The sequence below is a fragment of the Danio rerio genome, chromosome 5 (genome assembly GCF_049306965.1).
Source record: "Danio rerio strain Tuebingen ecotype United States chromosome 5, GRCz12tu, whole genome shotgun sequence".
NCBI lineage: Eukaryota > Metazoa > Chordata > Actinopteri > Cypriniformes > Danionidae > Danio > Danio rerio.
The window spans coordinates 45,661,417-45,677,654 of NC_133180.1; the positions used below are offsets into that span (position 1 = coordinate 45,661,417).

Consider the following 16,238-nt stretch of genomic DNA (forward strand, 5'->3'; position numbering starts at 1 on the left):
GAACGAAACAGGTAAACGAGAGAAGATTTTTTACTACTTAATTGATTGTGGATGTTTAGTAATATTGGGGGGGATACAAAAAAAGTGTAAAATGACATTAATAATAGGAAAAAAATTGTCACTAAATATACTTGGGCGGCCGTTAATAGTGTGGGAAGTACTGCATCATGTACTGCCTTTTATGATAACTGTAAGAAACAACAACAAAAAATGATCAGCTGTAAAATACAATTTTCTCATCACGCTATAACTTTGACAATAGGCCTGTCAAATGTGTACAGATTGTTTAAGCACATTAATTGCATGCTATCACATTAATGTGAAATACTAAACACAGAGTAGACGCAACAAAATGTGGCTTTAGAAATATTGCCAATATTTAGCTAGCTTTTTCGTACAATTGAGTTTGTCAATCTGGCTGAGATAGGAAGGACTGCATTCGCACATTTACTCACTACCTTTATTATTCTCTATACATACACACTAGATGGATGTGTTGCCGTTTTGCATGCCATCTGCACCATGTTTAATATGATCTGACAAGTTAAATGTTCCTTTGTCTCGAGTTCCTCCAGTCTATTTTGTTGTTGTGTTTGCATCGTGCTAGAAAGCAGTTTCTGATTCAGTTCTCCAAAAGAGCTTACTATTTTTAAATGTAATAATTTGTACTTAATTAAATAGACAGGCCCAGTGACAGAAATGAGCTGATGCATGCAGTTTTGTTCTCTGTGTTTCACTGTTCTCCATTCTGTACGCTTCATTGATTCTGTTTTTCCTTTTCTCATTCTCGTATCTCTCAAAATCTTCCTGCTAATTTCAGTCTAGTTTGCCTTTGTAGTGATGCTTGATAAAATTCTGAAAGTAGGCACATACATGGTGCTATGATAATGCCCAAAGAGACTTCATTGGAGTTTACTTTGTATCTAGGAATCTAGTGTTTTGCAAATAGTTCAGAATAATGCAATGAATTTAAAGGGTTAGTTCATTGAAAAATGAAAGTATGTTATAAAAAGTCACCCTTGTGTGGTTTCGCTATCCTGAGACCGTAATCCAGAACACAAATTAATTTATATTAATTTATGTATTATTTATTTGATGAATTCTGTGAACTCTCGCATCCCCCAAAAGTCCAGAGATGTTCAAACTAAAGTCTAGAAAAGGGCTTTGATGCTCTCAGAATTCAACTTCATTTGTGTTCTGAAATTGAATGAAAGCCTTGGATGTTTGGAATGAGAAATGAATAACAAAATTTTCATTTTGAGATGAACTAACCCTTTAGAGACATAAGGAACAGCGACTAAGGCTGGTGTTCTGTTGTATTTGCAGCCTTTGGAGGGAAGATCAGGAATCCTCTGCGTGTGGTTCTGGTGGCCACACATGCTGACATTGTGAATCTGCCCCGATCGTTTGGAGGAGAGTTCAGCTATGACAAGGAGAGATCTCTACTGAAGGAAGTCAGAAACAGGTGACTGAGTCAAAATAAACTGAAGCTGCGACACCTCCGGTCACAAGTCACAATTTACACATTTAAAGGGATGTGTACCAAGAAAAAAGCAAATTCTGTCATCATTTATTCTCCCTTCAAATGTTTATGAGATTCTTTCATCTTCTGTTTAACACAAAAGATGTTTTGAAAACCTGTCACCATTAACTTCCTTTAGTGTTTCTTTTTCCTCTTTGTTTTTATTTTTCATTCCTTTTAAAGTTGTTTTAACTCATTTTTATAATTTTTTTTATTTTTGTATTTTATGTTTCTTTTATTCTTGTTGTTTTTGTTTTTATGAAATGTGCTGTATAAGTAAATTTGCCTTGCCTTATTGTAGAAATTATTGAATTATTATTTAATATATACAGATCGAGTCAGAATTATTAGCCCACCTGTTTATTTGTTTCTGAAGAGAAAAAAGAGATTTTTTCAGCACATTTCTAAACATTAATAGTTTTAGTAACTCATTTCTAATAACTGATTTATTTTATCTTTGCCATGATGACAGTAAATAATATTTTACTAGAGATTTTCAAGACACTTCTTTACAGTTTAAAGTGACATTTAAAGGCTGAACTAGGTTAATTAGGCAAGTAAGGATAATTAGGCAAGATATTGTTTAATGATGGTTTGTTCTGTAGACTATTGAAAAACAAATATAGCTTAAAGGGGCTAATAGTTTTGACCTTAAATGTTTTTTTTAATATATATATATATATAAACTGCTTTTATTCTAGTCGAAATAAAACAAAGATTTTCTCCAAAAGAAAAAATATTATCGGCAATACTGTAAAAATGTTCTTGCTCCGTTAAACATAATTTGGGAAATATTTTAAAAAGAACAAAAAAATCAAAGGGGGGCTAATAATTCTGACTTCAACTGTATATGCTTTAGTGTTTCACAAAATAATGAAACTCATAAAGGTTTATAACTAATTAAGAATAAGTAAATAGTGGGTAAATCTTTATGTGAAGTATCTCTTTAATAATGCAAAAGTTACTAGATTAACCCATCTACATGTCTACATTTGTGTGTGCAGCTGTATGTGCGCTTTCTATGCGTAATGATGCACAATGCATTGTAATCCAAATTATTTAACACAGTTGAAAGGGGAATGATTAAATCAAACTGGCTAAAGTGATCTGATGGGTAAAACATAATAGTGAAACATTACAATAAGCTTGCATAGGTTAATGCTTGCTATTGTATTTACTAACAGGAACAAACAGCACATGTATATCAGTAATTATTCATCTTTGTTAAAGTTAGTTTATGGAAATGCAGTTATTCATTGTTAGTTCATGTTAAATCACAGTGCACTAACTAATGTTAACAAGCATAATTTTAGATTTTAACTGCTTAATAAATGCTGTAGTTCATTGTATTGGTTCATGTTAATAAATACAGTAACTGACAATAACTAATGAAACCTTATTGTAAAGTGTGACCAACATATTTACAAGCCAAACTGATAAACTTATTAGATCTACTACTTTGAATGTAGGTTGTTGTGATTAAACTGATTTCATCATGATCATTTCTTTTTTTGGCAGGTTTGGAAATGATCTGCTGATCACTGAGAAGCTCTTTGTCATGGATGCAGGAGCGTCCAACTCTAAAGACATAAAGCTTCTGAGAAACCTTCTGTTTGAGCTCCGCAGCACCATCATTTCTGTAAGATTACTTTCCACCTGCATCATGATCATTTCATTAGCCTGAATGTAGCGTTCTCATTTAACATCTTGAAGCCCTCATGTTTAAGCCTTGAAATTTCAAACTACAAAAAATGAATCAGATGGACACAAAACCTTCTAGAAGTGTTGCTCAATTTAAGTCTACTTTAAAAAAAAAGTATTCATCAGTCACAAATAGTGTTGATAAACGATTAATCATGACTTATTGCATACAAAACAAGTTTCTTTACATATATGTATATGTGTGTAGATATTTGTATATACATGTGTAGAAAAATGTGTGTGCATGTATGTGTAGATAAGTGTATTTATGTATAAACTTCTAAGTATATACATGTATGTGTGTGCATGTAAATATACATAACATATTTACACACAGAATACACATATATGTAATAAATGTCACAAATAGTGTCGATAAATGATTAATCATGGCGATTAATCAACGATTAATCATGACTTATTGCATACAAAACAAGTTTCTTTATATATATGTATATGTTTGTAGATATTTGTATATACATGTGTAGAAAATGTGTGTGCATGTATGTATATACTAGGGATGGGAAGATTAACCGATATGTATCGATACGCGGTCATGCGCGTGCACGATGCGAGTGCATCGGTTGAGCAGCAGAGGATGAATGAAATTTTGGAAGCAAATCGAGATGCATCGGTTTTTGCGAGATGCATCGATTTTTCCGAGATACAGCTTATATTTTTAATATAGAATGTATTTTTTATTTATTAACAAGTGTTGTCGACCTGTTTTTGGCGCATAATTAAATCGACCTACATAAAGTAAGCCTTAGCAACGGATTTGCGGATGTGCACACACTACAACTCAGTGTATCAGGTGTGCGGCTGAAGCTAGTGGAGCGCGCTCAGAAAGCGCGAGAAGCAAAACAAACATTTTATTCCCCACTGAGTTTTAAATCTAAAGTATGGCAAGCAACATTATGGATTTAAGGATGGACGACATGACAGGACAGATGCAATTTGCAAAATGTGCCGCGCATCTGTAAAATACGCGGGCAGTACGACTAATCTGAAATCTCACTTGAAGCAGCGCCACGGTGTTGTTGTGAAAGCATCTTCCAGTGTTTCTGCATCCCCGGCTTTCGCACTGCTTCAACCAGCTCCAAAAGTTGTGAGAAAAGCATTGCAAGTTTTTTTTCCATGCGCAACAGTTCTGCTCGCTCTACGCCAATAACGAATGCTATTGCATTGTTCATCTGCAAAGATATTCAGCCTAGTGTCACGGAGAACGGAGGTTTTAAACACCTCCTCCTGTTAATTTTTATTTAATTATAATAATAATAATATTAATAATAATAATGATAAAAATAATTGGGTGTCACGGTGGCACAGTGGGTAGTTTGACCACCTCACAGCAAGAAGATTGCTGGTTTGTTATATTTGTATTAGCCTGTTGTTTACAGTGACAGTGATGTTTCAAAGCAGCATAACACTGCTAGTTCACAACCTTAAGTTTTGAATAATCAGTGGCAAAATATATCTTTGTAAAACTTGTTTTCATAGTTGAAAAGTTAAATCACAATTCTTGTTGTGCAATGCTAAATGTATTTATGTTGAAAGAGTGCAAATATATACATACTTTTTTAATATATATTGCACTTATACATTCTGTTTATCTTGAAAATACTTAAATAATATGTGCTATATGTTCTAAAATGGCCCTCTACTGTAAACTAACACTCTCCCTGCTGAAAAATCCAGCTTAAACCAGCCTAGGCTGGTTGGCTAGTTTTAGCTGGTTGACCAGGCTGGTTTTAGAGGGGTTTTGGTCATTTCCAGGCTGGTTTCCAGCCATTTCCAGCCTGGTCTTAGCTGGTCAGGCTGGAAAATTACCAGCCAAATCCAGCTAAAACCAGCTTGACCAGCCTGGTTTAAGCTGGATATAGCTGGTTTTGGCTGGACTCCCAGCTTGGCTAGGCTGGTCAAGCTGGTTTTAGCTGGTCATCTCCCAGCCTGACCAGCTAAGACCAGGCTGGAAATGACTGGAAACCAGCCTGGAAATGGCCAAAACCCCTCTAAAACCAGCCTGGTCGACCAGCTAAAACCAGCCAACCAGCCTAGGCTGGTTTAAGCTGGATTTTTCAGCAGGGGGCTCTGAGAGAAGAGCCAGTTTGTAAAAAAAAGTCTTGGTTTTGCTTGGTTTATAAATAATCAAACTCATTCAATGGCACAGCATCCTCTTTCACATCATCTCATAAACTTGATTTAATTAGTTAGTGCTGAAATATCGCATCGTATCGTGATATGGGTGTGAATCGTATCGTGTTGCATCGCAATATGTCACAAATGTATCGCTAATATATCGGATCGTATTCTTTGTATCGAGATGCGTATCGGATCGGCATTATAGCTTAGATGCCCAACCCTAGTATATACAGTATGTGTATTTATGTATAATCTTCTAAGTATATACATGTATGTGTGTGCATTTGAATATACATAACATATATACACACAGTACACACATATATGTAAATAAACACCTATACCTGATGATTAGTTATGATTAAATATTAAATGGTACTACGGTAATCACTAAAAAGATGATAAAAATACTAATGACTAAAAACTAAGGTCTTCAATGAAATTAATTGGGTAAAATGTGTGAGTTTTGTTCTGAGAGTTTAATCTCTAAATTTAGGCCTCCTCCTCTTTACTGTACCACATAACCAGAACACACATACACACATTTTCTTTGTGAAAAAACACATTTTCAAACACATTCAGCTCAGTGAGACCCTCAATCTCCACCTACAGCTCTCTCTGTTTCTCACTCCTACACATACCTGGCTGTTTATTTTGTCTGGATTTTGATGTATATTTTAGAGGAAAATACTGTTCAAATTATTCATCTAGCTTTCATTGGTCAGTCAGTGGTGGTTTCGTTTCTACTGTTACTCCTACATTTGATTAATGGGGGAAAGAATATTTTGTACTTCTTGTATATCATCTGGTAGTTTTAGTAGTTTTAATATCATAGGTCGTTTTCATTTCAAAACCATCAATGCTAAAACATTGGGGAATGTTGTCCATGTTTAAATAATACTTAGTCTCATAATACAGAGAAATCAAAATATAATAAAGATCTAACAATTTGCATAAGCAAAATATTTCACCAGTTACTGGTTTGCACATTCGGCATTAAAAATTTTGCTACAGGACATCAAATTGCTGGGATATAATATGAACACAGAGAGTACAAAGTAATATAAAGCTGAAATATTTCTGAATCTTTGATTTATCGGTCACACTTTACAATAAGGTTCATTAGTTAATGTTAATTAATGCATTTACTAACATGAACAAACAATGAACAATACATTTACTACTGTATTTGTTCATGTTGGTTAACGTTAGTTAATGAAAATACAGTAGTTCATTGTTAGTTCATGTTAACTCATGGTGCATTAACTAATGTTAACAAGCATGGACTTGGATGTTAATAATGCATTAGTAAATGTTCAATTATGATTAACAAATGCTGTACATGTGTTGTTCATGATTAGTTCATGTTAGTAAATGCATTAACTAATAAACCTTATTGTATTATACTACTTCCAATTCCATATAAAAATATCATCATTTAGAGGGTTTTCTGGCCACTCAAAGTGTTTTACACTCATCTTCTTCCACCATCAGTGTGCAGCATCCACCTGGACGACGTGACAGCAGCTGTTTTGACCGCACACTACACACCAGCTGATTAGTGGAGAGGAGATAGAATGATGAAGCCAATTATGATATGAGGAGGGTTAGGAGGCCATGATGGACAGAGGCCAGTGGGCAGATTTGGCCAGGATGCCGGGGTTAAACCTCTACTCTTTTTCGAAGGACATCCTTGGATTTTTAACAAGCACAGAGAGTCAGGACCTCATTTTTACCGTCTCATCTGAAAGATGGCAGTATAGAGTCCCCTTCACTATACTGGGGCATTAGGACCCACACAGACCACAGGTTGAGCGCCCCATGCTGGCCTCACTCACACCAGTTCCGACAGCAACCTAGCTTTCCCATGTGGTCTCCCATTCAGGTACTGTGCTTAGCTTCAGTAGGCGACCATGGGAGAGTTGCAGAGAGCTAGCTGCCGGCTAATTAACATTTGATTCTCCCTGAAGGACATCAATGATAATGCTATTAAATGATTACAGAAATAATATTATTATAGAAATAATAGAGGATATAAATATACATTTGCATAATGCATAACTGCGCCAAGCAGTCTGTGCAAGAAAATGTTCAGTCTGCAGTCTAAAACTGGCAGAACTCAAATAGATTAATATAAATAGTGTAAGTGTACACAAGACACTTTTCTTGTAAAAAAGGTGTTTGTATCTAAAAACTAAGTAAAATTAGCCATAATTTGTATTTTAATAGACACCTGTTTGTCCATGAAAATTAAACAGTAAAGTAATGTGTTAATGTTCGTGATCTTGCATTTATTGGTGCAAACTTGTTACCTTTTGTGTTATATATTTTGTTTTATATCTGCTGAAATACCCTATCAGTGGATAATGCTTAATATCCCTTGAAACACTGAAAACTAAAGTAAATTTATATTTAAACTAGATGTAATTGAATGAAATATGCACATTCGGTTCATTGAAGCATGTATTACTCAAGCTAACATTAGCAAAAAAGGTTAACCCCCCGATTGTCAATGTATAATTCGCACACTGTTTATATGCCATTTTCAGTGTTATCCATTTAGGAGAGCATCTTTGTAAAAGCTGTGTCTCCACGGGACAAAAAATGGTCTCAGTGGTCATAGAAGGTCAAAACATAAAGGACGATATGTTTATACATATCAAGATTAGTAAGATGTAGCCAAAGGCAGTTAGGGATCTGTTCTTTTGATTTGTCCCACAGAGTAACTACCTAGAAACCACTCAGAATCCCCTAGCAACTGCAAAGAACATGTTAACAACCTCTCAGAAAGACTTGGCAAGCCATTGACAAGCACACGCACACACAGAATATCTCCAGAAATTCAGAAAATACTAATCTTCTTTCTCTCTGTTGTGTTCGCAGACCTGCAGGCCGATGACTCAGCTGGCAGAGAAGCTGTTGTCCACTCTGCCTTCCTGGAGGAAACTGAACGGGCCGAACCAGCTCATATCATGGCAACAGTTTGTTGTGGATGTGCAAGAACAAATCAACCCTCTAGCCAGCGAAGAGGATCTGCGGGGACTGGCTTCACAACTTCACAGCATGGGAGAGGTGTGTGTGGGCGGCCCAGAGAAAGTGTCAGATTTTGTGTGTGTGTGTGTGTGTGTGTGACGGTGAGCAGATGAATACATAATTATGCATATTTGAATTATGGGTATAGTGCTATTAGTACAAAGGGTGTTTTTGGTGGTTACAGTATTTCAAGCTGTAAACACTAGTATACAGTATACTGTTTTCATTGTACTTATGGTTTTTTATACTGCTTTCTTTTCATTAGTTACTAGTGCTTGTTCTTTTGGTACTAAGACATTTAAGTTATACATAGATATACGTATAATACATATATGCACTCACCACCCACTTTATTAGGTACACCTTACTAGTAATAGAAATTACTAGAAATAGAAATATTCCTCAGAGATTTTGGTCCATGTTGACATGATAGCATCATGAAGTTACTGCAGATTTGTCGGCTGCTTATCCATAATGCCAATCTCCTTTCCACCACATCCCAAAGGTGCTCTATTGAGATCTGGTGACTGCCATTTGAATACAGTGAATTTATTGTCATGTTCAAGAAAGCAGCCTGAGATGATTCATGCTTTTTGACATGGTGCATTATCCTGCTGGAAGTAGCCATCAGAAGATGGGTACACTGTGGACATAAAGGAATGGACATGGTCAGCAACTATACTCTGGTATCCTGTGGCATTGACACAATGCTCAATTAGTACTAATGGGCCCAAAGTGTGACGAGAAAATATCCCCATTACACCAACAGCTGCAGCCTGAACCGTTGATACAAAGCAGTATCTTCGGTTGTCAAATTTTGGTGAGCCTGTGCGAATTGTAGTCTGTTTCCTGTACTTAGCTGACAAGAGTGGCACTTGGTGTGGTCTTCTGCTGCTGTAGCCCATTTTCCTCAAGGTTGTGCGTTTAGAGATGCTCATCTGCATACCTTGGTTGTAATGATTGGTTATTTGAGTTACTGTTGCCTTTCTATCTCCTTAAACCATTCTGGCCATACTCCTCTGACCTCTGGCATCAACAAGGCATTTGCGCCCACATAACTACTACTTACTGGATATTTTCTCTTTTTCAGACCATTCTATGTAAACCCTAGAGATGGTTGTGCGTGAAAAATCCCAATAGATCAGCAGTTTCTGAAATACTTATCTGGCACCAACAACCATGCCACGATCAAAGTCACTTAAATCACCTTTCTTCCCCATTCTGATGCTCAGTTTGAACTGCAGCAGAACGTCTCAACTATGTCTACATGCCTAAATGCATTGAGTTGCTGCCATGTGATTGATTGATTGATTGATTAGAAATTTGCATTAATAAGCAGTTGGGCAGGTGTACCTAATAAAGTGGCCGGTGAGTGTGAAAAAAAAAAAAAAAATATATATATATATATATATATATATATATATATATATATATATATATATATATATATATATATATATATATAGTGAGAGAGGATACTAGCATCCAATAAACTTTAAATGTTATTTATTGAATAGGTACTATTTACTTAAAGATATCTGAGGTCTGACTGTCTTAAGTTATAATAAGAATGAGTTTATAAAACATTTGTACTAGTGTTTCATGAATAAATGCTATTATTTAATCAATTAATAATATATATATATATATATATATATATATATATATATATATATATATATATATATATAATAGGAATATCTAAATATTACTGTGTAATTATGGGTAGTAATAATTATAAAATATATAAATCAATTTTAGTAGATCTTAATTGCAAATTCTTTATTCTAATAAATGCAGTAAGTACTAGTATCTAATGAATAAGTACTAGTGTCTATTTGGTAGGTACTAGTATGCAAAGGATGAGTACGATCTAATAAGTAAAAACAGTTATCTAATAAATGAGTACTAGTACCTAAAGAATAAGCACTAGTTGTCAACAAATATGTACTAGTTCTTAATGGAATAGATATTAGCCTCTAAAAATGTATGTACTAGTAACATGAAAATAGATATGTGTATGGTCTATGAATTCAATGTTAAATGGCTCGCCATATATGCACTGTATCATTAATTAGAATTATTATTTTCATGCATTCTGCCCATACACCCCCGCTATTAGTGCCACATCTATTATTTCCAAACCACTCAAAGCCTACAATGCAGAGCATCTGCAAACATGTTTTTATGTGGTCCAAATGAGTTAGTGGGTGTCATCAAGAGAATAGGGGCCTTTTCAGTCTATTGACCACCCACAACCATTACAGCAACAGTTTTGCCGATAGAGAGAGCAGGTGAATGAGTCATTCTTATCAATATTAGTCATTTGTGTTTCAGCAGCAACACTTAAACACATTTTACTGAATGTTTTGATGTTGATGGGCTAAAATGCCAGGCGGTGATTCAGCTTTATTAACATTTTAGCATTCACTTACATAAGACACTTTGATTAGAGGGCTTCAGCTCCCCTGTATTTAACCTCATACCCCTTCAAATCTGTTATGTCATTTGTTTTCAAAGAATAATTCACCCAAACATGACAATTCATGTGCACCAGAATTAAGCTATTGAATATGTTAAAGCATCTTTTGCATATGATAAAATGCTGTGGAATATTAAGGACTGGGTTTCAAAATCACACTTAAGAATTGAATTTCATAAAAGGATGGAGTGTGTTTGCTGCATTCTGGATATTCTGAAACTGTGAGATGAACAGACTGGGGTCAAGGGGTTTAAAATAATCTTCATAACTAATATACCTACATAATAATAATAATAATTATTATTATTATTATTATTATTATTATTATTATTATTATTATTATTATTATTATTATTATTATTATTATTATTATTATTATTATACATTTAATAAAGAATTATCTTCTTGAGAAAGTGACCATCTCTTAATAATGACAGTTTAGATTTGGGTTAGAACATCTGCTAAAGTGTTGTGGAATCCACCTGAAGATCTGTTCACACCAGTAAAGATTCAGCACAAACATTTGGTCTTGTCATATGATTTTGTCTTTTTATATGTAGAAAGCACCAGGCAGACTAAATGAAAATGCGAAAGAAAAGCAGAAATACTGAAGAAAAAAACCCTAGTTTCTGACACCTGCTTGTCACAAAGAAAAAGAATCAAGCAACATAAGCATCACCAATTTACTAGCGGCCTCTATAAACATGTGACCATGAACATGCAGTAACTGGCTAACAATGGAACTTGTTTTGTGCACCTGTATATAAAATAAAAGAAAGAAAATCCCATTCAAGGTGTGGGAATTTTCATGTTAGACCGATCAGATTAAATTTAAACATATCTCGATGTCTTTTATTGCTAATTTCCACTGAGATGTACCATAAAATATGGTTCAGTACAGTTCACCCTAATCAGGTTTGCACTTCCACTGCCAATATTACCCTTCGTTGGTTGACATGGTGTACTCCAGAAAGATGCTATCAAAGACATTCTACAGGATGGGTCATTTATATGGATACACCTTAATAAAATGGGAATGGTTGGTGATATTAACGTCTTGTTTGTGGCACATAAGTATATGTGAGGGGGCTATTTTTCAAGAAGGGTGGTGACTATGGTGGCCATTTTGATGTCGGCCATCTTGGATCCAACTTTTGTTTTTTTAATAGGAAGAGGGTCATTAGACACATCAGACTTATTGGTAATTTCACAAGAAAAACAATGGTGTGCTTGGTTTTAACATAACTTTATTCTTTCATGAGTTATTTACAAGTTTCTGACCACTTAGAAAATGTGTTCAATGTGCTGCCCATTGTGTTGGATTGTCAATGCAACCCTCTTCTCCCACTCTTAACACTGATCGCAACACCGCAGGAGAAATGCCAGCACAGGCTTCCAGTATCTGTAGTTTCAGGTGCTGCACATCTTGTGTCAGCAGAAATTAGCCATTATTGAGAATCTAAGACATTTACTTGTTCTGAATCCTTTGTTTTTTCCTTCTTCCCACCAGATTAACATCATGCAGAGTGAGACAGTCCAAGATGTTGTCCTCTTAGATCCTCGCTGGCTCTGTAGTAACGTACTTGGCAAGCTTCTCTCAATTGAAACCCCCAAAGCAATCCACCATTATCGCGGCCGATACCGTGTAGAAGAGCTCCAACACCTGGTCTCCGAAGGCGACATCGATGAACTTCTCCAAGTCCTCGACGCCATGGACGTCTGCGCCCGCGACCTGGCCAACCCAGGAATGGTGGACATCCCTGCCCTCATTCGCACAGGTGGCCTGCAGCATACCTGGACAGACGAGGAGGACGTGGAGGGAGAGGACGCTCTGCTTTACGGTGGAGTCCGTATGGTTCCTGTGGAGCACCTGGCACCCTTTCCTTGCGGACTTTTCCATAAGTTACAGGTGAACTTGTGCAGGTGGAGCCGCCAGCAGAAGCCTGAGGTGGAGGCTGATGATGTGAGGTTGTGGAGCGGTGGCGCTCGCATCGGACTTGGTGGTGTGGAGGCTCTGGTTCTGCTTGTGAACCACGGGCAAGGCATGGAGGTACAGTTACGAGGACCTGACACAGATCCGGGACGCTGCTATGCTTTGTTGGACACTCTGTGCGGCATGGCTGAGGGTCTGTTAGCTGCTACTTTGCCCGGTTTGCTTACCGCCCGACACTATCTCAGCCCTCAGCAACTGCGTGAACACCACGGCCCAGTCATGCTTTACCAGCCGAGGGACTTTTTTAGAGCTCAAGCGCGAGGTGAGAACGCTCTGTCGAACACCATGGGTGGCTATCGCGAAAGCTTTGTCAGTATCGTAGCATTAGGATGCATTCATGTCTACAAACAGGGCAACCTCGGTGGCGAAGTGGCTGTAGCAGAGGTCAGTCTTTTGGCTCGACGTAAGCTCTGCCGCCTGCTAGACCCGCCTGATGCCCTGGGCAAGGACTGGTGCCTGTTGGCCATGAACTTGGGCCTTAGCGAACTAGCTGCTAAATACAGTTCTGGCATCAACGGGACTCCACCAGCAGACCCGCTTTCTCTCCCTAGCCCTACAGCCACACTCCTGCAGGAGTGGAGCCAGAGGCCTGACTCAACCATTGGTGTTTTGGTTGCAAAGTTGCGAGAACTTGGCCGTCGAGACGCGGCAGATTTCCTGCTTAGAGCTGCACCAGTGTTTCGGGTGAACTTGGAGATTTTGGGCACCCCGTCTGAGCCCTACAGCCCCGTGTGTAATGGAGGAGGCACATCCTACAACTCCATCAGCTCCGTCATATCTCGTTAGGACGTCAATGGGGCAATGGAGAAAACCGTGCAATTGACCAGCAGTCTGGTGGTCGGTCTGAAGCTCGCTGGTGTCCTGAGACTGAAGTATTTGAGTCAGATACTCTACTCATGTCCATTTTGTTGCCCTTCGCGATTTCTGAATGTTCATCCATGGTGTCTGAAAAGGTGCCGATGTAGGTTTTGGCTTTTTCTTTCTGCAAAGCTTTTATCTCACATTCCCAAGGTTAAACTGCAGACGGCCTTTCTCAAAAATGTCCTTAATGAATGAAAATTCTGCAATTTGCAGCTACTTTTATATATGTTCAGTTGATATCGGGGGGATTATTCGAAATTTGTTGCCCAAATGATGGATCACTAAGTGCTTGGCAGTTTTATTTTAATAAGTGACTCAAGCTATTGAGTGCCTTGAAGATGGTGAATTATTGACAAAGAGCCATTCTTGTAGATTTACGAATTGGACACGCAACTCTGCAAGTGTTTCTGTGTTTACCTGTCTTATGAAGCTTTTAATGACATATTCAACGCAGCAATAGATTCACGCTTGCTCTCAAACCCACGAAGTCCATTGGGTAGATTAGATTTGCTACCTGAACATTGTTGTACTTTTTTCAGACAGGATTTTATTGGACTTACGAAGCACAAACAAACTAGACATTCCTTTAAAAGTTAAATACACGGTACATTTAACGCCTTTGTCTTATTCGCAATCACTTTGATGAAATATTGCAGTTCAGACTCCCTGTCCAATGGAAATATTGAATTATTCCAGGCACTTACATGACTCAGTCTCTTCATAAGCATGATCTTTGTTACAGTTGTTCAACCGTTATTCTGATAGATTCAGTTTTAACATTTACACTTGTGTGCTTAAGACTACATTTATTTTAAATACATAGTTGTGTATTCATAACACTGGAAATTTAATCATGAAATACTATTTTAAGGGATCTAAACTGGGCAAACATGAATGTTTACTTGTGCTTTGAAAGCATTAACTGCAAAGCCATTAAAGCAGGAGTGTCCAAACTCTATGCTGGAGGGCCGGTGTCCTACATAGTTTAGCGCCAACACACCTGCCTGGACGTTATTTGGATATCTAGAAAGAGCTAGATTAACTGCTTCAGGTGTCTTTAATTGGGGTTGGAACCAAAATATGTAGGACACCAGCCTTCCAGGACCGAGTTTGGGCACTCCTGCTCTAAAGAGTTAAAGGAATAATAAGCAGATTATCTTGAAAGCAAATGTAGTGACAACTTGAAAACTGTGGGTGGCAGCAAAGACTCTGTTACAGTTGAAACACATGCTATAACTCTTTTGCTCTGGAAAATAAATAAGGTAATGAATAAATAAATGCAGACAATTGTTCCATATTATATTTTGGAACAAATTTATCCTCCAACACTTCATCATTTTCCTGGCAGGCTTTAAAATAAGTTTGTTTGTTTGTTTGTTTCTAAAAGGGAATCAGGCCTATTGTGTTCTCTCATTCCAAAAAGGCACATTTTTATATTGTGATTGAGTCAATGTATTATGGAGCTCTTTCTCTGTTTAGCTGTGGTTAAGGGTCATGATTTCCCCTCGTAGGACTTTAACAGGGTAAATCAGAGAGGAAATGATCCTGGTGTATTTAAGACTTGTACAGTCATCTCTTTGCACAAGACCTTCACATTATTTCTCTATTTATGTTACGTTCGCATGCCTCCAGATGCCATGTCCTTAATACTTCCCTAAACTTTACAGTGTAATACATTTTTTATAATAAATTGTTTACTCAATGATTTGTTTCAGCGTTCTTTTTGGGGAAGCAAATATATATACAGTTGAAGTCTGAATTATTAGCCCCCCTAAATTATTAGACCCCCTGTTTTTTCCCTAATTTCTGTTTGACGGAGAGCAGATTTTTTTAACACATTTCTAAACATAATAGTTTTAATAACTCATCGCTATTAACTGATTTATTTTATCTTTGCCATGATGACAGTAAATCATATTTTACTAGATATTTTCCAAGACACTTCTATACAGCTTAAAGTGACATTTAAAGGCTTAACTTGGTTAATTAGGTTAACTAGGCAGGTTAGGGTAATTAGGCAAGTTATTGTATATTGATGGTTTGTTCTGTAGACTATCAAAAAAATATAGCTTAAAGGGGTTAATAATTTTGACCTTAAAATGGTTCATAAAGAAAAAAAATTAAACTGCTCTTATTCTAGCCGAAATTAAACAAATAAGACTTTCCCCAGAAGAAAAAAAAAAATTATCAGACATGCTGTGAAAATTTCCTTGCCTTGTCAAACATCATTTGGGAAATATTTAAAAAAAAATAAAAAGAAAAGAAAAGAAAAAAAATCAAAGGGGGGCTAATAATTCTGACTTATTAGGGCTGTGTGATTTAGGGAAAATATCTAATTGCGTTTTTTTTTTTTTTTTTTTAACAGATACTGCTATTTCGATTTGATTTGCGATTTAATTTTTTAGTCGAGCTTCAGCTTAGTAATCTGTATTGTAGCTTCTTACTGCTTAAATGCAGCAAGTGTTAGTTAAAAAAAGAAACTGAAAAGAAATTGACTAAACTTT

The 16,238-nt window shown here is 36.6% G+C and overlaps 1 protein-coding gene across 4 annotated transcripts in view; it reads left to right on the forward strand.

Annotated features, from left to right (window-relative positions):
* The window catches only part of dapk1 (death-associated protein kinase 1), a 149,204-nt gene extending 133,768 nt beyond the window's left edge, over positions 1 to 15,436 (forward strand). For 3 of the 4 annotated variants that reach the window (XM_073950476.1, XM_017356100.4, XM_073950477.1), the window contains exons 23-26: positions 1,327 to 1,465; positions 3,041 to 3,161; positions 8,249 to 8,437; positions 12,391 to 15,436. In XM_073950476.1, the coding sequence (XP_073806577.1) occupies positions 1,327 to 1,465; positions 3,041 to 3,161; positions 8,249 to 8,437; positions 12,391 to 13,659 (1,718 nt within the window). In that variant the 3' untranslated portion in view covers positions 13,660 to 15,436. 4 annotated transcript variants of the gene reach the window in all.
* Positions 15,437 to 16,238: the final 802 nt, after the last annotated feature.